Source organism: Lynx canadensis, chromosome D1 (genome assembly GCF_007474595.2).
Source record: "Lynx canadensis isolate LIC74 chromosome D1, mLynCan4.pri.v2, whole genome shotgun sequence".
Taxonomy (NCBI): domain Eukaryota; kingdom Metazoa; phylum Chordata; class Mammalia; order Carnivora; family Felidae; genus Lynx; species Lynx canadensis.
Window position 1 is genome coordinate 113,772,885 of NC_044312.2, and position 26,685 is coordinate 113,799,569.

General features: G+C 57.3%; 1 protein-coding gene across 11 annotated transcripts in view; it reads right to left on the minus strand.

The window, feature by feature from the left end:
* KCNQ1 (potassium voltage-gated channel subfamily Q member 1) overlaps positions 1 to 26,685 on the minus strand; it is a 321,029-nt gene that overhangs the window by 171,734 nt on the left and 122,610 nt on the right. For 7 of the 11 annotated variants that reach the window (XM_030331346.1, XM_030331339.1, XM_030331336.1 and 4 more), the window contains one exon: positions 9,696 to 9,813. The exons of the other annotated variants lie outside the window; for them this stretch is intronic. In XM_030331346.1, the coding sequence (XP_030187206.1) occupies positions 9,696 to 9,813 (118 nt within the window). The remainder of the gene's footprint in view (positions 1 to 9,695; positions 9,814 to 26,685) is intronic. 11 annotated transcript variants of the gene reach the window in all.

Genomic DNA, 26,685 nt, shown 5'->3' on the forward strand with positions numbered 1-26,685 from the left:
CCCAGTTTGTCCATCTCCTGACATGTACAGAGATATTTTCCCACCCCCGAGTCCCGGCCACGTGGTCTGAAGAAGTCCACTCCCCAGGGCAGGAGACGGCTGGGTGGTGGCGAGGCCCATAAGCACGGAGCTGCCGTGGACCGTGGGGTCATCGGGGAGGACGTCTCCAGGGAAGTCCCTCTGAGTCTCCCGGGCGGTTCGCCCCCGGCCCCTACACACACAGCCGGCACTCCATCCTACTGGGAGCCCGTTTTCCTGATCCCGACGCCACCCCATCTCACGAGCCTGCCCCCTGCTCCTGCTGCGGACCCTCTGGGGGGGGAGCCCACACACTTGGCTGGGGGGGTCGCAGGGCAGTTCAAAAAGAACAGCAGAAAAAAGAAAAAAAAGCATTCAAGTGTTTCAAAGTGGAAAAGATTCTGTTCGATGTGACAAATCCTGAAACTCTGAGACACAAGCCTACCCCCAGAAGGCCTGAGAGCAAGGCCGGGCAGGGGAAGAAAGGCGCCCTTGGGCCACCGAGTGGCAGGCACTGGGCCCCAGAGCCGCCCGGGGCTGGGCGGGGAGACAAGCCTAGGGCACGTTCAAAGGCTTGAAGCCAGAGGTACAGAGCCTGGCTGACTGACGAATCAAGAGGGGGCCACTCTGCGGGGAGCTGCCCACCTCCTCTCGGGGGGGCCTGGCTCTCGGGGGGACAGCAGGCCAGGTAACCGTGGGGAAGGACCGCCCCTGAGCGTGTGTGTGTGTGTGTGTGTGTGTGTGTGTGCTTAGCTGTGCGCTCTCTACAAGGCCTTACCTCCCACCCATCTTCCAGCAGCCTCCCCCCCCCCGGGAAGTCACCCCACTCCCTGCCTCAGTTTCCCCAGCAGGGCACTGTTGAGGCAGGTATCCTGCTTCGGCTGCCGGCCAGTCTGATATCTCGCCCACGATTCAGTTCCCGAGTCTTGGAAGGCAATTCCGGTAGAGTCAAAGTTGCCTTTGAAAATCCCTCGAATTGCCCCTAAAAAGAAAAAAACCCAGCGCTCGGGGCTCTGCGCACACCCCCGCTCCGCTGCCCTCGTGCCCACGGAGGCGGGGGGCCCTGAGTGCAGACGTCCAGGACCCTCCCAGGGCTGTCCTTAAAGGGAGCCTCCAGAGCTGCGGCCCATGTGAAGAGATTACTTATCGAGATCAAAGCAAAAGCGGGGTCAGGGCTAAGGGTGTGGGGATGACGCGGACACCAGACTCCGCGGCTGGATCCGGTCTCCTGTCTCCTTCTGCCACCACTTGTCTTTCCCCTTTCCTCCATGAGGACTTCCTTCCCAGCTGGTGCCCCAGGCCTCCCGTGGGCCATCTAGACCTCACAGATTTACAGCCGGACCTCCGCCCTGTGGCCCGCCCCTGCCCAGGATGCCTGCCTTGTCCCAGAAGGGCCGGCACGTCTCGAGAACGGATGCCTCTGGGGGGCTCTGGGCCCGCGGCAGGAGCCGCGACCCTGGGCCTGTCACTCCGCGTCCCGGGAAGGCAGCTCGGCCTTGCCCAAGCCATCCGGGAGCCCCCCGGGTAGCCTTAGGTCTGCGAGGCCCCTTGCCCGTCTTGCCTGGTGGTGCCCGGGCCGTGGCGTGTGCAGACGCTGGCCGTGCAGGATTCTCCCTGGAGGAGGCGGCCGCAGAGACCGCCAGCCGGCACGCAGACTGGCCTCCGCGCGCCGTTCCCTCCCGCCGGCAGAGAGAGGGGCACGGGCCGACGCCACGCCCCCTGTCGCCTCTCTCCCCCTGCCGGCCCTCAGGCTACCGGCCCGGGTTCCACCTCACAGACCTGGGCTCCCATAGAGACGGCGTGTCTGCATGAGCCCCGGCTCTGCCCCTGCCTCACGGGGACGCTGGCAGGGCCGGGCGCTGTGAACGGGCGCACCGACCCACAAGGACACAAGCTGTGCGTCTCGGCTAAGGGCAGCCTCCCCTCCCGACCCTGACGCAAGAGCTGGACACGCAGAGCAGGGCTCCGTCGGTGTGGGCTCTAAGCACCTGGACACCAGCAAGCCTGGGAGCACGTCCTGCGGGGCACCACTGGGCACCAGTGAGCTGCCCGGAGAATGAGGGCCAGACCTCCATCCCCGCCTCGCACAGGGCCCAGGGAGGGTGGGACACACGGCCCACACCGCCCCTCGCTCTGCCGCAAGCCTGTGCTGTTCTCGGCGGGTGGGCCCGGCCGTGACGGGCGTGAACGGCCCAAGCATGTTGGGGCACGTGTGGCCGCTCCGGGACACGGTCCTCCGGCCCCCCTCGCCCCACCCCTGAGCAGCAGGACGGCGGGCCCAGGCCTCTCCCTGCACCTCCACGGGAGCCAGGGGCCCCGATGGTCCCGGACCCCCTTTCCCAGCTACTAGAGGCTGCTAGAGGTTGTGAGCTTGCCTCCAGCCCATCTCGAGGCCCGGGGCTCAATGGCCTCCGGGTACATCTTGTGAAGGACAGTCCCTGATATCCCCATGGATACGTGGCGGTTTCAGAAGCTCTCGGGTGAAGGAAGGGATGTCCCCGTGGGCTCTTCCGTCCCAGGGGGACGTTTTATACTGGCTGACATTTATCAGGCATGTTCCTGAATTAGGTGCAAGGCCAGACTCCCGACCACGTGTCCTCAAGGGCTCATACCAGCACCGTGAGAACCCACCTCCGGTGTCTACAAGAGGGCGCCAGGGCCCAGGGAGGCCAGCAGACTGCCCCGGTGCCCTGCAGGCAGGACATGATCCACGCTGGCCAGGGCTCCCGCGAATGCAGCGTCTCTGGGCTTGGTGGACATACAAACATCAGCTGACGAGGAATAAATCTCAGACACACCGCTCACCATCGCTGCACGGAAAACTACAGGCCACGAAAAGAGAAGTAAGTCCTAAGTAAACGAGGGACGCGTCAGGGCCACAGTCGTCTAGAGAGGCCCCCCCCCCCCCACCTACAGGAGGTTTTCTGGGGCGACCGGCTGTGGGTGGAGGGGTGGACCAAACGGACACAGGCCAGCGGCAAAGCAGGGGACCTGGCCGGAGCCTTCCCCACCGGCTGTCAAGACCCGGGATCGGAGCATGGGGACCGTGAGGCATGGCCCTGGGGAACTACAGTCTGACCAGCGGGACCAGATGGGGTTCCGAAGCCGAGGTCCGCGCAGACAGCGAGCCGGAGGGTGACGGGGTGGGCCTGGCGGGGCAGCGGGGGAAGGATGGGCTTTCCCGTGAAGGGTGCTGAGCCCGCCTGCGCAGCCCGGTGGGGGAGAATGCACCTTGACCTCGGCCTCACATTGGACGCAGAAATGGATTCCAGATGCCCTGCAGATCGACACGGGGAAGGTGAGCTAATAAAGCTTCAGAAAAAACCAGAGTATCTTTATGACCTTGGAGCAGTCAACGTGTCTCTAATAGGACACAAACGGCACTATCCGGAGAAGAAATGTTTGATTAACTGAGTCACACTAGGAGTTCACTTAAAGTTCTGTTCGTCAAAAGACACCCTCAGGAGAAGGGAAGACGACGGAAGAGGGGGAGGCGGCCCTTACGTGCCGTGTACGTACGCGGGCGTGGGCACACGCGTTTCTGACGCCCGTCCTAGCCAGGCGACGTAAAGGCAGAAAGAACGAAGTGCTGTAAATGGATGAGAAAAGGCCACCCGAAACGAAGCGGGCCAGAGACACGAGCACGTTCCTGGAGGACAGTACGCGCGGAATAAAAGACAACAGAATAGGCTCGCCTGCACCAGCCCCCAGATCCCAGGGCGCTGCTGCGAGCCCTGCCCCCTGCCCCCGCTTCCCCAGCGTGGCCGAAAGGGGCCGTGAAAAAGGCCCGGTGCTGGTGACGCTGCGGAACGGGCCCGCCGCCCCGCCGCCGCGGTGGGGGGCAGCAGCTAGGCGGTGTTGTTGAACCCGAGCCTAGCAGCCCCACGCCTGGGCGTGTTCTCACCAGACGTGCAGCCTGCTCTCGCCCCAGGAAGCCCGTGCGGGGCGCTCTTAGCACCGACGGTAACAGCCCGGCGCTGGAAACCGTCCACGTGGCCGCCGGCAACGGGATGGACGAACCCCGCGGAGGGCCGGCCGGCAGGCACCGCTCTCTGCGGCCGCACGGCCCGGCTCCGGGAAGGCAGACGTGCCGGTGGGTGTGCGCCCTGTGCGAGTCTGTCTGCGGAAGGTTCCGGAACGGGCGCGGCTGAGCGGTGCCGCTGGCAGCCGGGACGGTGGTTACCCTCCGAAGGCATGGCGGGGACTGGGGACACGGGGGCTTCCTGGGAACCTGCCTGCTAGTCACATGGGGCCCGGGGTGAACGGAGCCGAGTCCCGTGGAGACCTGCGTGCTCGTCTCCTTCAACTAGAAAGTGGAAAACGCTCTCTATGCAAGGACTGTCCTTTCTGAGCCGGCCCGGCCCCCAACCCCTTCCGCCCCCCACGCAGGCCTCCCGACCGGGCTGCCTTAGGGCTCAGTCTCCCCTCGCAGGTTTAGGCAGAGCACATAGAGGAGCCGTGGGGTACCCGCAGCCACCGCAGATGTCTCCATAGGAACACCAGCGTGACCTCTGGAGTCACTGCAGTCCTCCAGCCGCCTCTAGCAAGTGGATGCCCTCCTGTCCCTGACCTCCTCCAGCACTGCCTGCCTGGCCGGGGCCGGCCTCACCAAAGCCCTGCCCTTGGAGAGCGCGGAGCCCCGCCATGGGAGTGGCCCGGGGCCAGAAGTTCACTGTCACGGTCCCCAAAGGACATAAGAAGCCTTCCGCTTTCCTCTGGGCCTTCCACCTAGAAGAGGGCCCACTCCCCGGAGCAGGGGCCTCAGGGGCCGGCCTGCAGCTGGGCCGGTGCAGGCTGGGAGCCAGATCGAGGGCATCTGATTCCTAGTCCCGTCCCTTTCCCACTGAGCCACTCCGCCTCGCTTTTAATTTAATTAGGAGAACATTTAATCCCCCCGTGCATTTCAGAGACGGGTCTGAGCTGGCCGGGGCTGGGAGGCTCTGACTCAGGCAGCTCCCCGGGCCGGCTCCCACGGGGTTTCCCTGGCACCTCGCGCGGACGGAGGTGGTCTGGAGCTCCGAGAAGACAGGACACGGGCCCGGAAAGAGACCGGTCTCTGACGTGCCTGGAAGGCCCCCTCCCTCTTCCCCCTGTTCTCTGGCCCCGAGGCAGCCTCGTCGTCCTTCCCCACCAAGGTTTGCAGAACAAGGAGGTGGCCACTCACACAGTGCCTGGGCCTCCACCAGGGTCCGCGGGAGCGAGCCGCAGCTGGCCCTGGCGTCCCTGAAATGCCCCTGGCAACCCTGGTCCCATCCAAAGAGCTAGCCCCGCCGTCCCTGGAGCTGAGTACAGGGCCGAGCCTTGTGACACTTGCCCCGTTTCCAGAAGGCGTGGGGCTGGCCCTGGCCTCCCTGGCAAGCGCAGAATTCAGGTGACCTTAGTAGTGACGTGGGTGAAAGCTGGGCCGCGGGGGCCTTGCTGGAAAAGAGAGATCGAGCGTCTCGGCATGAGACCGCAGGGCCCAGGAGAAAGCCGGAGACACGGAAATTCTAATTAAGGCACACGGGGCTGGTTTTGCTCAAGGACCTACAGGCTGTCCTGTCACAGGACGGCCCACAAGCACACAGTTGCTCGTGGCCACCTGGTAGGGGCCCCGCAGTGCCCCAGCCTCAGCTCTGCCTTCCCTGGAAGGCCCTCCCCATGCCCATCTGTGCCCAGGGTGTCCCGCGATACTGTCCCTGGCGGAGCAGGACGGGCTGGGGGCGACTGGTAGACAGGAGCTGAGCCTCGCCTGTCCAGGATGCTGTGACACAAGACATGGAGGGGGCCGGGGGTCACCACTTCCGGAGGAACCCGGCGGGGGTGGGGGGGGGGCACAGGCGGCAGCGGTCCTGGTGGGCCTGGCCTCTCACACAACCTGCCTTGGGTGTCCGTGTGCAGCCAGTGGACTCCTGGCCATGCTTGGCTGGCTTGGCCGCAGGGGTGGAGGGGGCTTCGTGGAAATGGCTGCCGTGTCCCAAGGCCCCTGGGAGAGGGGCACCCAGGCCACACCCGTACGCGGTCCCAGTCGGGGCCTCGTGCTGAGGCCAGTTCGGGCCTAGCTGCCCACTCAGGTGTGCTAACAGGCATGCCGAGGCACCCACACCCCTCACCACCTCATCTCAGGTGAGGCCGGCCTGGCCCCGGTGCGGGTCCTGCCTGCCGGGGGGGTGGGAGCCGCGTCTTGGAGCCCCTCCCAGCCTGGGGCTTCAGGACTCCCAGGGAGAGAGAGCCTGAGAGGAGACAGAGCCCCCAGAAGGGTCCCAGGCCCCGTACTTGGGGCTCAGGGAGCTGGCGTGGAGGCCTCGACGGCCAGAGGGCTTGGCTGCCTGGGCCTCCCCGGGGTGAGGTTGGCCGAGCAGATGTGGGGAAGACGGGTGGGAATCTGATGGCTGCAGATGGGGACGCACAGGGATGCACACAGAGGTGCCCCCCCAACCCCGCCACTGTCCTCTCAGTGGCCGTCAGTGGCCACAAGGCAGTAGATGGGGCAGGAGCCCAGGAACTCCTCCCGGCTCCTGTTGGGGGCAGGGCTCCCCTCCTCTCTCAGAGTTGGGGAGGGGGCTTTCCCGCCCCCCCCCCATTGTCCTAGATGCCCCACCTCTACCTTACGCCGGCCCCTCGGAAACCCTGCGGCAAGGCTCTGGGTGGGGGACGCAGGTGCGCACGGGGCTCCCTTCCTCTGGCCCTGGAAGCCGGTCTGCCTGGAGGGGGTGCATCAGGCCGTAGCCCGGCTCCCTAGAGCTGGGGGCGGGGCGGGGCTCGCGTAGGGGGCTGGGGTGGCCGAGAGCACTCTGTCTCCCTAACACGGTACGCCCCGGCGACTCCCTAGACCGCACCAGGGCTGCTCAGGGCCCCTGGCTCCCCGCCCCTCATCCCGGCCAGAGGCCCCGGAAAGAGGAGCTTCGCCCAGCCCCAGGGACCTTCCCGTAATCAAGGCTGCAGTGACCTCACCTCCCTGGGGCCCAACGGGTGGGGAGAGCTTGAGATGGAAACAAAATGTGTCTTTATTTATGCTTTTAATTTGAATCCTGGATCCGGCCCAACGTGGTAATATATTGAACATCAGTAAAACGCTGGAGAAGGACGAATCTGTCTGTCAGCAACTGCTTCCCACCCTCTCTGCCCCCTGTGAGACCCCCGTGCACACCCCTGCCCCTCTCACACACACCAAGGCAGGTGCCCGCGGGGCCGGGCTGCCTGCAGCGGCCTTGACGTGTCCCCAAGCAGCCGGAGCTGTTCAGTTGGGGGCATCCGTCAGGAGGAGTGCCAGGCAGGAGGTGAAGGCACTGAGGGCAGTCGTGGCGCCCCCAGAGCCACCTCTGCCAGCCGTGGGGCGGGGGGGAGGCCTCTGCCCAGCCTGCAGCCTCGGGGGCGTCTAGGTTCTGAGGCCCCCCCACCTCTCCCTGGGCCCGCATCACACGCCCTTCACCGGGGCTCCCCAGGGCACAGCACCCTGTACTAAGGACACATTCACACAGATGCCCTGCGGTCTCCACCTTGACCCTGACCTGATGGGACAGCGATGCCTTGAGGTGGCCCCTCTACTGACACCTCGGCTCCCTGCTCCCAGCACTCACCACTGACCAAGTGTGGTGGACAGATCTGCTGGGAGAAGCCCTTATAGGTTCTAGCATGGGGACCTGGCTGGGCAAGGACTGGGGTGTAGGCCCGGACAGCACCGGGGGTGACAGGAGACACCCCCCCCACCCCACCCCACCCCCCAGCCAACCTGCCACACTGGGAGTGCTGGCCCGAGAAGGCCCACGGCGGGCATTTGGGACGGCGAAGCACCCAATCCGCAGCAAGCATCCGGGCCGCTCCGGTCTGACGGCCGCAGTTTTAGAAGAGAAGTGGCCCAGTGCCCCTGATGACACTGCCTCTGCTGGCTTGGATCGCCTCCCGGGGCTCCCCGGGCAGGTGGGCAGGCCGTGGCCCCGGGAAGCTTGGTGCATGCTGACGGCCCTCACCCCGAAGGGGTGACTGTTGCGGGCTTGGCTGTGGGCCCCCTGGATCCCCAGTCCTTTATCACCCTCACCCTGGGCCTCCCTGTGGGGATCTCGCAGGGCCAGGGAGCTGGTGAGGCAGCCCTGTCCTTCCAGGGTGGGACTCCTCGTGTGTGTCGAGGGGCTGGGCCACAGCTGGGAGAATGAACGGGCTGACGGGAGAGAGCGGCGAGAAGGGGCAGCGGGAACCGTGACGCCCGCGTGGAATCCACCTGCCTGAGGGTCATGGCTGTCCCTGCCCCGAGTAGCCACTGCCACCGGAGTCGCACACAGCACCAGCCACGGAACGCCGGCTTTTAGCACCCTGCGGTCTCTCTTGTGCCCTGGACTCTGAAAACGCCTCGGCCCGAGTGCCTAAGTCCGCACTCTGCCTTCGGGCCCCGGCCTGGACCCGCACGGCCTGGCTTCCCTGGCTGTTCACACCTCTGCCCTGGCGCATTCGCCCAGCAAGCCTGTCTGGTCATCTCCAGGGTGGATGGGGGCCCAGAAGCCCCCTCCGCTGCCGGGTCCATGAGGAGTAGTCGCCCCTGCTTCCCAGGGCCCCAGCGGGCTCACGTGAGTCCGGTAAACAGGTCCTGCGCACACTGCCCTCCCCCACCACCACCGGGTGAGGCCTGACCCCCCCTCCCCCCGTGAGCCTGGGGGGAGGGGGTGCTGCGCAGGGAAAGACGGCAGGCGGGTCCTGTCCTGTCTGATCACGGTACCATCGTGAGACAGTCCTGCCTTCCTCTTTCGCTGGCCACCCGACTCCGCCAGTCCCGCGTGGGCGGCCAGGAGGCCCTGCCATTTGGGTCCCGGCTGTCTCAGTCCCCGGTCACCTGCCGGGCAGAGGCGGCAGGCCTAGGGCCTCGCTCTGACAGAGGCGCACACGGCTCACGACAACCCTGAGACCCTGGGAGAACGGACACACCCTCCAGAGAAACGTCCGTGGAGAGGACACCGTGTCAGCAAGTGACTCTGGGAAGGGCTGAGGGGAGCGCGCGCGTCCCAACACAGAAGGACTCCTCCGGGGAGTCCCCGACGGGGCGGCGGCCAGACAGCGCCCGAGTGCCCCACTGACCCCACCACGTGCTGTCACCACTGGGTGCCCCTGCCGGGAGCACTGAGTCATACATCGCAAGGGAATCACACCATGGCCGGGCCCTGGGGATTGGCCTGGCCATGCCGGCATGGCGGGGGAGGACGGGCGTGCGTCCCAGGCCAGCTGTGCCTCGGGGGAAGGCCAAGTGGAAGGCGTGGAAAATCAGCCATTTCCTCCACCTGAAGGAGCCCCTGAGGACAGCCGCGGCATCTGCCCCTTGGCTCTGGCCAGGGTTCTACGGGGAAACGCTGCTGAAAAACAAAGTCGTCTCTCTTTTGGGGGGCGGGGGAGGGGGCGAGGGGAGAGAAAAACAGTCTTCTCAGACGCTCAGAGCACAAAAACGAGTGGAAAACGATCAGTTTGGTTTTCCATAAGTCCAAACAAGAGGATCGCGTTCCCAGACTTGGCGGGAGGCGCCCCCGCTCTCCTCCCCGCTCGGTGCCCGGGCGCTGGAGCTGGCCCCTGGCCGCCGGTGGCCCCCAGGTTGCCGAGGGCGGGCGGCAAGCGGCGGGCTCCGGGAGAGCAGGCCTGGGCCCCGGAGCGGCACCGAGGCGGCCCTCTTGAGCCCCGCGCCCCTCCAGCCCGTTCTCTGCGGGCGAGCGGCCACTCACTGTGACACGTGCGTGATGGGGACCAGCGGCGTCTCCCCCTCCAGATCCAGGTCCTCGGCCACGCTGTTGGTTCTCAAAAAGTGGGTCGTGCTCACTTCCAGCAGCATGGGGCTTTTCACTGTGGGCAAAGGTGTGGGGCAGCACGTTAGGCCTCCACGCCAGGCTCGCCGGGGAAGGGCCCGGGGCTGGCCAGAGCCGGGCTCGCGTGTCCGCCCCCCGCCCCCCACCCCGCCGCGGGGCAGACTTGCACGCCCCGAGCCCTCCCACAGACTGACAGGACATGCGCCTGCAGGGATGCGCGAGGGACGGGGACGGTACACGGGGCCTCCGCACGGGGATCCGGTGTGGGGGTTGAGGCGGCCCCCCCCCCCCCGAGCCCGAGGCTGGGGACCAGTGGAGGGCCCCCGACACCCGGGCAGGGCGAGGGCTCAGCCCGGGCGTCTAGGTCTGTCTCTGGGTTCACCCTGAACGTTCAGGCACAATAATAAAACACGGCCGACAGGCACAGGTCCGGTGAGGGACCCGGACCCCCGCCACCATGCCGTCCCCGTCACGCAGACGGAGGGCCTCACGTCAGCGGAGACCCAGGGCAGTCACGCTCCTGCCCGCAAGGAGTGGCAAGCCTGGGAGAGAGGGGCAGCCAGTGAGCTCCCGGCCCCTCGCTCGGTTCACAGCGTCACATCTGCGACCCATACCCGCCACGAAGGGTCAGCGTAACGTTCAGGCTCCCGGGCCCACCCCCTACAGTCTGGTACTGGTGCTCAGCGCTGCTGAGAATACGTTATCCGTCCCCTGATTCTCAGTGTGGATTGATTTTTTTTCCCTTCAGTTGACGTTTTTATTGTAAAAGAAATTAAGTACTCATTGTAGAAAGTGACACAGTTCAAAAGTCCATGAAGGCTCTCCTCCAAGGTCAACCACCGACAGGATTCCTAGCTCATCTCTCTCTGCTCAGCGGCCGCTGACACCAGGTAAGACCTCTTTTTTTTTTTTTTTAACCCACATGGGACAGTGCTGTCCCTGTCACTCTGAGACACGCTCATCTCATTTTTCTGCAGGTATACAGACGTGGGGCTGCGTTTTGGTAGTTGGATAATAGTCTGTGGTTCACGCCTGCCACGGTTAACTCAACCATTCGGTGTTTGATAGCTCCTTAGGCTCTCTTAGCTTTAAGCCATTACTTTGAGTCGATGCTGAGCCACCCGTTTGTATGGAAACCTGACACCGGGGCTGGGTGAGAGGGTGCTCCCTAGGTAATTTTAATAGATGTTGCTGGATTGCTTTCCCAAGAAACTAGCAATTCAGACTCCACCAGCAAGCGGTGTGTGAATATGACAGCTCCCCCACATCCAGGCGCGAACCAGCCATTGGCACCCTTCCCCGGGGCGTGCCACGCGTGGATGAAGACCGGATCTGGTTTTCCTTTTGTGCTGAATGCCTTTTGTGGCTTGGAGGCCATTTGCATTTCCTTTTGCAGAATTGCCTGTTCATATCTCTTGCCCATTTTTGCTTGTCAATCTGTAGGAAGTGTTTATATATTAAAGATGTTAACTTTTTGTTACATCAGGCATGGATATCTCCCCCCGTCAATCTTTGGTCTTTCAGCCCTTAGGATGGTTGTTTTTATCATAGAGAGTGTTTTATGTGTTTAAGGTGATAACACCTATCTTTTGTTTTGTGAAAAAGGAAGATCTTCCCACTTGAGAGTAATACGGCTGCCTCCTAAATTATTTGTAATATAAACGTACGAATGTTGTGTGTGTGTAAGTTTTAACACATTTGGCATTTCTGCCTAACGTTACGGGTGATTGTCAACAATCTGAAAATGTAAAAGTATTGGATACACTCCTAAGAGACTAAAGCATAAACTAAAATTTCTCGAGAAAAATCATAAAAGAAAATCTCCGGACCTCGGGTTTGGCGCTGAGTTTTGAAGCACAAGACTACAGGCTCAATCTGTGAGGGGCAGAAATGGAAATGTTGGACTTGATCAAAATCCCAGGCATTTGCTGTGCAAAAGACGCCGCTAAGGGACGCAGAGATAAGCCACAGACTTGAAGAAAGCGTTTCCACATCAGCTGTTTGGGCAAGGGCTTGTATCTAGAATATACAAAGAACTCATGCAAGCAGATAGCAGGAAAGCCCCCGACCCGATTTATGAAGTGAGTTACAAGCAAGTACCTAAAAAGATGCCCAGCTCAGCCAACACCGGCAGCTGTTAGGGAAATGCAAGTTAAAACCACAGCAAGATGGGGCGCCTGGGTGGCACAGTTGGTTAAGCGTCCGACTTCAGCCAGGTCACGATCTTGCAGTCCATGAGTTCGAGCCCCGCGTCGGGCTCTGGGCTGATGGCTCAGAGCCTGGAGCCTGTTTCCGATTCTCTGTCTCCCTCTCTCTCTCCCTCCCCCGTTCATGCTCTGTCTCTCTCTGTCCCAAAAATAAAAATAAACGCTGAAAAAAAAAAAAAAAACCACAGCGAGATGCCACGGCACCCTCACCAGAATGGCTGAAATCAAAAAACAGAAACCGAAGCCTGACGTTTCCACGCAAGCAGGAGGACATGGAGCGCCTGGAACTCTCTAGCCGCTGGCGGAAGTGCAGAACGATGCAGCCACCTTGGAAAAGACTTGGGCGGTCTCTTACAGAGTTGACCGTGCACTTGCCATGTGATCCAGGAGTCCTTCTCCCAGGGATTTACCCAAGCGAGTCGGAAATCCACGTTCACAAACACCTGTACTAAGCGTGCGCAGCAATTTCGCTCACAGTCACCAAAACCCGGAAACAGCCAAGATGTCCTTCAGTCGGTGAAGGGACATACCGCCACGTCCGTACAGTGCAACAGCACCCAGGACCCGAAGGAAATGAACTAAGAGGTCCTGCGGCAACGTGGGGGACGCTCGGATGCATTTTGCTCAGCAGTGAGAGAAGCCAGATGTAAAAGGCCGCACATTATATGATTCCATTTATATGACATTCTGGAAAAGGCAAAACTACAAGGACATAAACCAGATCAATGGTTGCTAGTGTTTGGGATGGGGGGAGTATCTGACTTCCAAAGGCACGCTCAAGGAAACTCCTAGAGCTGTCGAACTCCTTCGTAGGGCGCTATGGTGGGGGACACACGAATCCAGGCATCTGTCAAAACCCACAGGGCTGCAGATCTCCAGGAATGAATTTTACTGTATACAAAGAAAAAAAAAAAGCCCCAGCCAGCCTGTTGGAGGGTCCTAGGAATGAAAGCAGACCATGAAAAAAGTGAGTTCCGTGTTAGGAACGTATGACAGTACCTACCACACGGCACGGAGAGGAAGGGAAAGAGGAGGCGGCCTACGAAGCCTTGGGAAACAGTCTCTTGACTGCCATAACCGTTAGCGCTCCGGCCGGTACTTACGCTTCTGGGGGGGGGGGGAGGGGGGACCGCACATACATGGGTTAAACAAATAAGTAAAGAAAGTAACACACCGAGTGTGTGTGTGGAGTGGGTGGGCGGGGCAGGAAGGAGTCCTGTGGCCGGAAATGTTGGTATGAACTCCTACTTCGCTAAATATACCACACGTGTGTACTCGGGCTGCGTGCACACACCCCCTGGCCCTGCCCACTGGGAAGTCCAGAAGCAGTGACGGCCCAGGAGCAGCGGTCACACCCTGTACCAGACCTGGTGCCTAAAAGTCACTCGCTTCCCGGTAAAAGGAACCAGGGCTCTCTGGCCAAATGAGGATTCTGGGGCAAGGCACATACACGACGAGCCTCAAGCGCTGTTCAGCGCCAGAAAGGAAGGGGACACGCAAAACACAAATGGAAGGGACGGGAGACATGTCAGACGGACGCAGGAGCTAACCCAAAAGGACTGTCAATCCAATGGCCAAAGCTAGAACGTTTTGAGTGACACAAATAAATAATAGTATTGAATTCCGGCCCAAAAAAGAGGTAGGCCTGAGTCCGTACGGATACAAATCAACAAACAAACGACCCGGAGACAGGGACAAATCTTCCTCCACGGATGGACGGTCAAATTGGCAGGTGAAGCTTCAAGGAGAAACTTCAGAGTGTCTCGCCTCAGATATTTCCTTGCCGCTGTGGTGGCTGTGACAGCTGTGGTGGCACGAGCCCCCTCCCCCAGAGTACAGCCGACTCAGGACTCGTTCCAACCACCAGGCTATGGAAACGGGAAACCGGTGCCCGGGCAGCGGAGGGACCTGTCTGACACCATCTCAACCGCACGGGTCATGGTTAGCAACACCAGTGACAGACCATGCTGATGTCGTGGACCCTGATACGACGCGGTGGGCAAAGCTGACTTCCGTGGCATTCTCCCCCCAAACCTGTACCCCCAGGCTCCCGAGATGCCAGACAAACCCGGACGTATTCCTCAAGCGTCAAGGTCGACGAAAACCAAGGGAGGACCGAGGAGGCGTTTTTGCAGATCGGAAGAGACCTGCTGGATAGGAGCGCATTCGGTAACCGTACTCGGTGGGTCTTGGGACGGAAAAAGGACATTAGTAGTTGAACTGGGAAAATCCGCACGAGTGAGCTGGACTGTGCCTCATAATAGTGTTGCAACTTCTTAGTTTTAATAACGGTGCAATGATTACGGAAGGCGGGGGCATTAGGGGAGGCTGGTAAAAGTGGGGGTGGGGACTGCTAGTTTTGCCTTTCATGTAAATAAAAAAAAGCATTCTGAAAGCTGAAGCAAAAAAATAAAAAAAAACCCTGAAGTCAAAAGATAAGCAAATCCTGTATACGATAGTACGGAAAATTCTTCGGTATTAATGAAGGACGTACAAGCACTCTAAGGGGGAAATTACCAAACCTTAGTGAGAGGCATTCAGGAAGATAGAACTGAATTCGGAAATACGCTTTTGCCCCGTTGTTGAGAAGGCTCCGTAGCGAAGAGTCTCCTCAGACCTTCACAGCCCTGGCACCCGATTCTACAATTGGTCTGGAAAAGCAAAAAGCTAAATCGACCACGTTCTTGAAGAGCGGTGGGGTAGGAGCGCTCGCTCCACCAGGCACCGGCGTTTCTCGAAAAGCCGTGGTCATCGAGACGGCGTGTTGTGGATACGGAGCGTGGCAGCCGGGCCAGCAGGACGGGGCCGAGTGTCCAGAAATAGCCCACCTGCACAGGGACGCTTAGCTGTGTACCCCAGGCGGCCTCACGCGGCAGGCAGAGGATGTCTGGGGACAGTTGGCCGTCCACATGGGAGAAACGTCCCATCGGACCCTCATGCCTCACACCAAAACTTCATTCTTAGCATTCCGGGCGACTGAAGACCTAACGAAGACAAGCAAAGCTCTGAAGCCTGTGGAACCGAATCTAGAATAGAGTCATGACCTCAGGCTTTGGAAGGGCTTCCTGAAAGCTACAATATCCACGCGGGGAAAGACCGGTGGGTTCTGTGACACTAAAACTGAGACCTGGTCATCAAGCACCACCTTCCAGGTTGAAAAGACGGCTACAGAGGAATGGTGCCCTTGAAATACAAAGAACTCATGCATATCTGTAAGAAAAAGACAAACAATCTAAGGAAAAATGGGCAACAGGCACGTCACCAAGGAGGGATCAGAATGTCCTGAGAGCACGTGCAAAGGTGCTGTGCCTTGACTAGCACTCAGAGAGCTGTAAATAAACTCGGAGCTCACGGCCCGTGGGGGTGAGGGGCAGACTTCCAGCAGGAAACCGCACAGACATGACTTAGTCACACCCGGGAGAAGGGCTGAGTGAAGGGATCTCTGCCCGTGACATTCCCAGAGAGCACAGGAAAGTGACCGGTAAGCCTCGAAGAATGTGTCTACATTCAGAGGCTCGCAGGCCTGGGACCTGGCGAGAGCACTGGCTGCCCCATCTCAGAGGCTCGGGGCTGAGATTCAAGTGCCCTGGGTTATATTATACAGTTGTCAAGTGACAGGGCTGAAGCTTCGTCCAGGATTCAAATGTTCTTTCAAAAAAAAAAAAAAAAAGAGGAAAGGAAAAAGAACACAAATACATATTTTCATGTCTGCATCACTTGTATACAGAAGGCGAGAGCGGCGGAACGGTGGCTGGAAAGCGGGGCTGCTTTCTGAGCACCCGAGGTGACAAGTGCCATCTCCAAAGCCCCGCGGGCCAAGGGTGAGCCACCTGACCCCTGAGAAGCACCCGGCCCTGGTGTTGTAGGAAATTGAAATGTGCACGTCGGTTGGCTGTCCAGGGCGGGTGGGGCCTGCGCCTGCCAGAGAAGAATGTGCACTGTTTGGTTTAATCCTGGGAACAGCACAGGGGCCCCGCAGCGAGGGGCAGCGAGGGGTTCCACAGGTGTGTTTTTCCAAACCGAAAGGGAGGGCGCTGCTCTCCCCGTTTCTGTGTCACAGACCGCGGGCTCTGCCTCCCCCACCACGGGCAGGCAGGGGCCAGGGCCCTAGACCACCTCCCTGGTCCCCAGCTGCAGCGGCTGGGGGGAGGGGAAGCGGGTTCTCCGCAGGTACAGCGACACACTGCCCCCTTCAGGCAAGGGCCCCTGGGAGGGCAAGTGCCGATCCCGAGAGGCACGCAACCCCTACCTCCGAGGGGCCGGAGATGAGGACAGACAAGGGACGGCCAGGCCTGGCCGGGCCCGGGGCGGAGCCCACAGGGCAGCTCATCCGGACCCCGGGCTCCCGGGAGGGCTGGACCCTGGGGAGGAGAGGGCTGTGCCCTGCTCCCGGCGACAGTGAAGTCATACTTCCATTAAGACCGTCCCAGTTCTCCGATGCTTTAATTCCTTGGCCGCCTTTGCCTGGTCTAGGCCAGAATCTGGGCCTCAGTTTTCAGGGCAGAACAATTGTGTTTTCTAGGAAAATGGGAGGTCTGGGATGGCGAGCAGAGCCTCTGGCTTGGCGACCAGCACAGCTGGCCATGCGGGCTGCCAAGGCTCACCCTCCCCCCAGAGGACGGAACCCAGCAGTGCAGCAGCTCCCTTCCCGGCCAGCAGCCCTGCTCAGGAGGGCGATTTAAAGTTCCTTTAAAAAGAAACATGGGCAAAGAAAAAAGACTGGAAGGAAATACACCAAAATGCTAGCTGTGTCCGTGTTTGGGTGAAGAGACGGGTGGGCGATTTTCGTCTCCTAACTTCTTGTGTCCGTGTGTCTTACTCTGGGCGTGCGGCACGTTTCCCACGGCGGGAGGCGGCAATTTGTGGGTGTCCCTGCGTGCGTGCCCTGCCCTCCCTCCCCCGGCCCCGCACTCCCCATCCTCCACCCGGAGCCCCAACCGGCCACACGCGTGCCCGAGGCCTTCGGTCCCCGCCGCACACCAGGTCTTGTGTCCTTTGACCCCACGCAGCCCCCACACCCACACGGCCAGGCCGGCTGAACCCCGACTCGGGGGCATGCCTGGCTCCCCCGATATGCAGGAGCGGGCTCCCATCTCCCCATCTGATGCTCGGGTATGACCTCGTTCTACTGCCCCAGCAGCCCCACGGGATCACAGCTCCCATCTCTGTATCTAGATGAGCAGGAAGGTTCCGAGAGGCTACAAATTGTGCCTCAGGTCACGCAGACCAGGCCGGGCCTCCAGCACCAGGTCGGACTCCAGCCCCTCCCCTTCCCCCAGCACTCCACCCCCGCCCCCCACCCCCACCCCCGCCCGCTCTCTGCCCTCCACCCCGGGGAGAATCTGCCTGGTAAAGTCACCCGCCCTGCCTCGTGACTGATTAAAATCCTGCATAATCTCCCAGGTGTAACCCAAGTCCTCGGTCCCCAAAGCTCTCCCGCCCCCGCCCCTGCACGGGCCCTCAGGTCTGGGCCAGGACCTCGCCTGTCACCTCCCGTCTTCCCTCCAGGCCTCAGGCACAGGCGCATTCCCGGGGCGGCTTGTCCCACAGGGGTAGACACAAGCTGCCCCTGTCCTTCCCCAGTCCAAGCCCCCTCCCTACCCCCCTCCCCTGAAATCCACCCCCCCCCCCCGGCGGATTTGCCAAAGCCCTGTAGATCTGCACCGTGAACGCACACCCCCTCCCCAGGGCATCCGGACAGCTGCAGCCAGGCCCTGCGTGACATCGCTGAGCCGCGGCCCCGGGCCTGTGCCAGCTGCCTGTGCCCGGCTCACAGACCCCGAGCCAGCACGGCCGTGCCGCCACCTGTGTCTCCACTCAGAGGCGAGAAGTAAGGGACATGGGCAGAAAGTGTAAAAGCCGTTCCCACAACAGCTGCCAGGAACGGGCGAGGAGCGGAGCGAAAATGTATATTCACAGTTGGCACCCGGTCCCGCTAGGAAAATACCTTGCTCGAGTGGACACCTGTTGTTTTCGCCTGCCCGGCAGCCAGGCCCGGCTTTGGGAACAGCTTCTCGAATCTTCCCTTAGGGAGCGGCCCCTTCCCCGCTCCCAGGTGCCCACTGGCTGTCCCCAGAGGGGGCCTGTGGCCCAGGTCTTGGCCTTCAGAGGCAGGCCTGAGGATGGCCTGTACCCTGGCTCTCGCTGGGCCCAGACTCTGGCAGGAAGCACGGGGAAAGAGACGGCCTCTGTCCGCTGGGTTTGCTGAGCTGGCGGCCATCTTGTCCCCCTGGGAAGCGGCTGCCCGAGGCCAACCCGTCCCAGGGGCCAGAGCACAGAGGGAGCAGGGCGGGTGGGGGAGAGTGGGAACGAGCAAGGCCGATCATCCCAGCCCCGGGGTCCAGCTGTGTCTGAAACAGCTGGGTCCAGATGTACGAGCCAAAAAATGTCCCTTTTGTGCTTCAGCTCGGTTGAGTTTGGGGTTCCGTCGTTTGTTACCGACAGAGTCCTCAGGAATGTGTGTGACCGACAGGGCTGAGGCGTGGGCCCCAAGGGATGGATCTGGGGAGTCCAGATCGCAGGAGAACTTGGGAGGCCCTGGGCAGAGGGGACGAAGGCGGGCCTGGGGACCCCTTGGGAAGGGGCTCCCGCAAGCTGGCGGCTGGCTCTCTCCCGCTGGGGTGCGAGCCCCGTCTCTCCACCCCTTCGGTGGGAGAGGACGGGTGTCCCTGACGGTGGAACGGGCCGGGTTTCCTGTCCAGTCGAGGACACGTGCGTGGACGTGTCACGGCGGCGGTGTGGGAGACGGGGGCGGCCTTGGCAGCCCCGGCCAGCCCCGGGGACCCCGGGCTTCCCACAGGCCCGGCGTGGAGGGCGCCGAGGACCCTCCCAGCGGCCCCCCTCCCCGCAGAGCCTGCAGGCCCCAGCACACTCAGCTCCGACAGGGACCAGAGACGCCTGTGCGCCCAAGGGTGGGGTCTGCAGAGCGGGGGCGCCGGGGAGGCCAGGCCAGGGTCGGCAGAAAGGGAGCAGCACCGCCACCCACACAACCCTGCGACCCTCTGGGGTCTCCGTGCTCCGGGAAGTCACTGTCCGAGCCTCCCCAGACACGGTTTCAGGGGGACGGTTCCCGGCAGCGAGAGCGGCCCCGGGAAACGTTAATATACAATGGAATCTGGGCTGAGCACTGTCTTCTCCAAGAGTTGAGCTCACAGGACATTCCCAAGAAACCTCTGGAGAGGTGGGGAGGAAAGTTTCTGGAGGTCTTTGGATGAAGAAAACAAAAAAGTGGCCTTGATTTTCAAGGCAAAATTACAGAGGGAGAAAAAAATGTTTTTAATCTAATTAAGAGCGATGTTTTCACCTTCCTCACCACAGCACGGAAACATGCCAGCTCCTCACTTCACACAATAATCACGGCAATTAGTGAGGGAGAAGCCTTGGAAGCCGGTGCAGATGTTCTCAGAATGTTTAATGGGGAAATGAGTTGCAGGCCTCGTTCTCAGCATCCGGCTCCAAGCCCTGGCTACCAACTCCAGACATCTGCTCGGGCCCCACCCCCAGGCCCCGAGGGCGCGGGCTTGAGAAACACAGGTCCCTTCCCAGGCCGCCTCCCAGCCAGGCCAGAGCCGGGGCCGAGAGGCTCCCCACGGCTCCCCAGGCCGGAGCCTGGACAGTCAGAGGCACCCCAGAGCCGGGGGTGGGGGGCGTGGGGGGGGGGAGGCTCCACGTCAAAATCATGTTAACAACCCATGTCAGAAATCATCAACTCGGCCCGGCTCCCCCGCCCCGACCCCGCTGGCTGCAGGAGGGCTGGGGGGACTGGGAGAGGGCAAGGGGGCCCCGAGGGGAGCGCAGCCACGCACCCCACGTCGGGGCACGGAAAGGCACGGGGGCGTCGGGCCGGCATGGCCGCACAGGCCCCCTTCCGACGCTGCCGGCCTCTTGGCGGGCCCAGGAGTCAGAGTGGTCAAGCGTGAGGAATTTCCAGTCATTGGAGAAAACGTGGAGAAGCGAGGAGGACGCTTCCTTGAGGACCAGTCGGTTCCAGATGGCGAGGGGCACGTGGCTGGCCTCATCTGGCTGCGGGAGCGACTCAGCCCCGTGTGGGTCGGGCGGCCCAACCGAGCCTCCCAGAGGGGACACGGCGGCAGATGCCACACGGCCCCTGCTCCCCGGGACGCTTGGGCAGCGCCGGGCCCCGCCCGTGCGCCCTCAGCACGCCCGTTCCAGACCCGCCAAACCTGCCACATGCTTTTGCGAGCACCGTCTCTGACCCTGGGGCCCGCTCGGCCGCACACGGGCTGGGCCGGAGGTGGCGAGGGGCAGCCCCCCCGCAGGCAGACAGACACCCCGGCCGCCTTAGCCGCTGGTGGGGGCAGCTCTGGGTGCTCTGTGCAGCTCCCCGGCCGCCCACCATGGAGCTCTCCTCAATAAGCGTCCTGCGCGAGGGTTCCTGAATTGGGCTCTGTATCCGGTGGAACTGACCCAAGACACTGTGACAGGAAGCCACTGGAGTATTTTAAGCAGGACAGCGGCAAGGTCCACTTCGTATTTAAGGCATTCCCTCGGGTCGCCGTGTGAAGAATGGGGGGCGGGCGGGTGGGAGGCAGGGCTGGAGACGGAGTGACCGGCGAAGAGGGCAGGGCAGCAGCCTGGACCAGGAGGGTGGCCGGAGAGGAGACGAGGCACGGGGTGGGCACGGCCCAGGAAGTCGGCAAGACGTGGTGACGGGTCGGACAGACGCCCTAAGAAGGAGGCACGGGTCCGGACGACCTCCGGCCGGGTCTGCGGAGCAGAGGCTCCCTGCTCCCTTCAGGCCTCTGAACCGACCCTCCGCCGGGGCACGGGACCAAGACGTGCCGATGAGAGCAGACCCGAGTGTGCCTCCAGCCGCGCTAGGAGCCCGCGCACGAGGGCCTCGGGTCTCCTGCGGGTGGACAGACGAGCCCGCCTCGAGCGGTGCTCCCGCCGTCGCGAGCCTGTGGACGCAGACGCGGGAGGTGAAGGCTAAGGCGCTCAGTCAAGAACGGGAACGTTGAGAGGCCTCGGCAAGGATAGAGGAGTGTGTACCTTCGAGGACCCTTCCCTTCGGAGGCCTTGGAAAGTCAAGCAAAAGCTTCCAGAGTCAACGTGGCAGAGTCACAGAAGGCGGTGACTTGGAAGTGGGCGGGACCAACCGTGGCGTTTCCACCTGCCCTTGCCAACCTCCCCCCACCCCGCCCCCGGCTCGGTGGCATCTTGAGGGCAAGTTCACATTCCCAGTGTCGGGGGCCCTGATCCTCGGTTCTGGAAGGAGCAGAGTAGTGAAAGTGGGCGGAGGGAGTCCAGCAACTTTCAGCCACCGGGACAGGTTACAGTTGAGGGACACAACAGAGCATAGAAAGCCTGGGGGCAAAGCTGGACAAGACAGTGTCTTTTGGAAATGAGGCCGCTCAGAAAGCACCGCGGCTACTGAGAGATTGAGAAAATCCAAGCTCACGCCCAGGGCAGGACGCATGCTTTGGAGAGTCCCGAGAACATGCCAAGCTTTCGCCGCCGGCTGAGCTCTGCGCTCGCCCCAAACAAGAGGTGAAGGCTAAGGCAGAGTTGAAGAGCCTGGACATTTGGACGCAGAAGTACCCCCGCACAAAGCAAACCTGCAAAGATGGGAAGAGTCTTTTATTTCTCCCTGTCCCCAGTTCTCCCTCTGTTTTTCTGACCCCTGGAAACCAAGGAAAAGCTTTGTGAAAATACAAACTGGGCACGAACTAAAGGAACTTCAGAGACCAAACACAACAGAGTTTACAGATCTCACAAAAATGCGTTAGAAGTCACTAAGCAGCTACAGCCCACGGCAAAAAAAAAAAAAAAAAAAAAAAAAGTCTTAAGGGAAAGAATCTGCTATCTAGCGTTGCTGCATATAATATTTAGAATACCCAGTTTTCAACAAAAAGTTACGAAACATGTAAAGAAACAGAGTATGGCCCATTTACAGAAAAGACAAGCAGCTAGTGTTCCTGAGGAAGCACAGACATCAAACATACTAGACAGGCTTTTAATCCACTTTCTTAGAAAGGCTCAAAGAACTAAAAGAAATCATAGACAGAAGTCAAGGGAACCAGGAGAACAACACATGAACAAATACCTAATGTAAATGAAGATAAAGTATAAAAAGAAATGAAACAAATTCTGGAACCGCAAAGCATAATAGCTGAAATGAAAAACGCGGTACAGGGTTTCACTAGCCTGTTTGAACAGACGGAAGAGTCAGCGAAGACAAAGATAGGTCAGTTGAAATTATCCAGTCTAAGGAACAGAAGGAAAAAATGCGAAGGAATAAGGAACGGCCCCTAAGGACCTGTGAGACACCATCAAGCATACCAAAATTATCCATCCTGAGACTCCTGGAAGGAGAGGTGAAAGTGAGCACATCATAACCAAACTGCTAAAAGACAAAGAACCACGAAAAGAGTGAGAGGTGATGTATCGTGTATGGAAACACACAATAAGGTCAATGTCAGATGTCCCCTCAGGAAGCATGGAGGCCAGAAGGGAGTGGGATGACACTTTTCCAGCGGTGAGAGAGAAAGGAGTCGAGGATTCTGTATCTGGTAAAATTACCTTTCAACAATGAGGGGACACTGTCTTGTACACTTGAACACTGTTATGTTAACTGTACTGGAATTATAATAAAATTAAAATTAAATAAAATATAAACTAAAATAAAGTAAAATAAAACCATGAAGGGGGGGGCACCTGGGTGTCTCAGTTGATTGAGTGTCTGACTCTTGATTTCGGCTCAGGTCATGATCTCATAGTTCTTGGGACTCAGCCCCGCATTGGGCTCTGTGCTGAATGTGGAGCCTGCTTGGGATTCTCTCTCTCTCTGCCCCTCCCCCTTGCTCCCACATGCTGTCTAAAAAAATAAATACATAGAAATAAACAAGGGAAAATTAAGATATTCCCAGAGAAACTAAGGCTGAGGGAGGTCAGCACTAGTAGACCTGCCCTACAGAAAATGCTAAAGAAAGTTCTTCAGGCTGAAGTGAGAGGACACTAGACGGTAACTCAAAGCTGTACAACAAAAGAATTCCGGGAGAGGGAACTGCATGGGTGAACATAACAGCCAATATCATCATACTTTTAGTTCGTAATTCTTTTTTTCCTATGTGACTTACAAAACAAATACATAAAACAGGAACTACACATCTATGTTATTGGGAACATAACGTATAACAACATAATTTGTGACAATCACAAGAGGGTGATGAAACTGTACAGAAGCTGTGTGTTATATGCTATTGAAGCCAAGTTGGTATCAGTTCAAACTAGAGCTTTATGAATTTAGGATGTTCAACGTAATTCTCATGGTATCTACTGAGAAAGCATCTAAATATACATGGCAGGATTGAGAAGAGAATAATTGTAAACTACCCCAAATCAGTTAAACACAAAAGGCAGTAAAAGAGGAATGAGAAACAAAAAAGGTATAAGGCATACAAAAAAAACCCCAGCAAACCGGCAGTCCTTCCTGATCAGGAGTTACATTACGTGTAAATGGATTACATTCTTCAATCAAAAGACAGAGACTGGCAGAATGGATAAAAAGAAATTCTACATGCTTACACTGTCTACAAGACATTCGTTTTAGATCTAAAGAGACCAACAGATTGGAAGTGAAAGAATGGGAAATTATATTCTATGCAAACAGTATCCAACAGAGACGTGGAGTGGGTATCCTAATGCCAAGGAAAATAGACTTTAAGTTAAAAATTGTTAACGGAGACAAAGGAGGACATTATATATTGAGGAAGGAGTCAACTGGTCAAGAAGACATAGCAATTACAAATATATGTACCTCGAAGAACAGAGCCCCAATACATATGAAGCAAGCATTGACAGAATTTGGGGAAGACGCTGACAGTTCTGTAATTATTGTTGGGGACTTCAATACCTCACACTCCATAATGCATAGAACAGCCAGACAGAAGATAAACAAGGAAAGAGAAGATACGAACAACACTACAAACCCATGGGACTTAACATCTAGAGGACACTTGACCCAACAACAGCAGAATATATGTTCTTCTCACGTTCTCATGTTCACATGGGAGAGTCTCCAAGGTAGATTGCATGCTAGGCCACAAAGCAGTCTCAGTACATTTTAACAGCCTAAGTCATACAGAGTATCTTCTTTAACCAACATGGGAGGAGGCTAGAAATCAATAATAGAAGGAAAACTTGAAAATTAACAAATGGGTAGAAATTAAGCAGACACTCTTTAAATTAACGGGTCAAAGGAGATGTCATCAGGGAAATTAGAAAATACTTTGAGATGAATGAAAATGAAAATATAACATACCCAAATATGGGTGCGATGAAAGCAGTGCTCAGAGAAAATTATACCTGCAAATTTCCACTTTAAGATAGAAAAAAGATCTTCACCAACCTAACTTTATAGCTTAAAGAACTAGAAAAAGTTAAGTAAACCCAAAGTTAGAAGGAAAGAAGTAAATAATAAACATGACACTGGTGAGAGGTGCAAGAAGATAGAAAAACAGCAGAATCAACAGAATAAAAAGTTGGCTGAGTTTGAAAGGATCAACCAAACTGACAGACTTTTAGCATTCTAGAATGACTAAGAAAGAATTCGAGACCGTGAACATAAATAAAATAGTAAATGAAAGTGGGATGTTACACATAGCCTTACAGAAATAAAAAGGATTAGAAGACAACACTATGCACAGTCATACTTCAACAAATTATATAACTTGGATGAAATGGACAAATTCTTAGAAACACACAAACTACAAAAACTGACTCAAGAAGAAACAAATTCTGATCAGATCAGTATCAGGGAAAATGCTTGAATCAGTTGTCAACAAACTCCTAAGGAAGAAACTCTAGGAACTGATGAGTTCACTGGTGAAGGATGACACCAAACATTTAAGGAGGAATTAAAACCAGTCAAACTCTAACAAAAAAGAGGAGGTCACGGTATGGGGGGTGGGGGGGAGGACACTTGGCTATACATCCTGTAAAGTTAGTATTACCCTGATGTCAAAACCAAACAAATACAACACAAGAAAGCTAGATACCAATGTCTTTATAGATGCAAAACCCCTCAACAAAATACTAGTAAGCCAAATCCAGCAGCATATTAAAAAGATTATATACCATGACCAAGTGGGACTTAACTCAGGAATGGAGTGGTTCAACATAAGAAAAATCAATGTCATACATCACGTTATTAGGAAGAGGAAAAAAACCCACACGAGCACCTCAATGGCAGAAGTCAGTGTCCAATGATCTTTCAGAATAAAAATTCTTAGGGAAATAGGAATAGAAGATAACTTCCTGAATATGATAAAGAACATTTATGGAAAACCCACAGTTAACATCATACTCACTGGTGAAAAGACTGAAAACTTTCCCTCTCAAATCAAGGATTGGACAAGAATGCCTGTTTTTACCACTGCTTCTCTAATGGGCTGGAAGTTTCAGCCATAGCAGTTAGGCAAAATAATAATAATAATAATAATAATAATAGTAATAGTAATAATAATAAATGACACCCATGTTGGAAAAGAAGAAGTAAAATCACTTTTATTCATAGATGACATAATCCTACATCTAGAAAATGCCAAAAAATCCTCAAAAGAAGAAAAAAGAAAAGAAAAACATCTACTAGAGCTACTAAATATGTTCAGGAAAGTTGCAGGGCACATAGTTAACCCACAGTGAATCATTTATGTTTCTATACAGGCAGTGAACAACCTGAAGAGGAAAACTTGAAGTTTCATTTATAATAGCATCCATGTTCATGGATTGGAAGCCAGTACTGTTAAGATAACAGTATTACTCCATGATCTATAGATTCAGTGTATTCCCTATCAAAGTTTAATGGCCCCCCTATTTTTTAAAGCAGAGATGGAGAAAGTGTTCCCGTAATGTTTATGGAATTGTAGGGAGCCCTGACTTACTAAACTGGTGTTGAAAAAGAAAGTTGGAAGACTCACACTTTCCAATTTCAAAACCTACACAGAGCTACAGTGCTCAAAAGAAAGTGGTGCTGCCGTGAGGACAGACGTAGAAACCAATGGAATAAAACAGAACATAGCAATAAACCTTCACATATATGTTCAACTGATTTCCAGCAGGGTGTCAAGACTATTCAGTGGGAAAGAGTAGTCTCCTCAACAAATGGTGCTGGGACAACTGGACAGCCCAGGCACAAGAATGAAGTCGGACCCCTTCCTCACACCATATACGAGAGCTAAATATGCAGGTATAAGAACTAAAAACCATAAATGTCTTAGAAGACACAGCGGTAAGTCACATGACCTTGGATCTGGCAATCAATTGCTAGATATGCCATAAGTGACAAAGACAACATTGTGAATCTGCTAAATGCCACTGAATTGTTGGACTTGAAAGTAATTAATTCATGTTATGTGACTATTACCGCATTGAAAAACATAAGGGGGTGCGGAAGACTTCAACGAAGCAGAGACGTAAAGAAAGTAACAAAAACAATGGTGAGTATGGTTAAGGGCGGCCCCAAATGCAGATCACTGGACGTCTCTGAGGAAGAAAATAAAAATAATACAGCAGAAAATGTACTTAAGCCCTTACCTAAGAAAATTCCTGTAAATAGTAAAATCTGACTCTTGCACTTCTGGTACCACGTGGGTAGCAGGGAGTTTATCTAGAATAATCGATCCTGAGACATTTTCCAGTAAACTGCAAGACTTTGCAACTAAAGGAGATGGGCTCCGAGC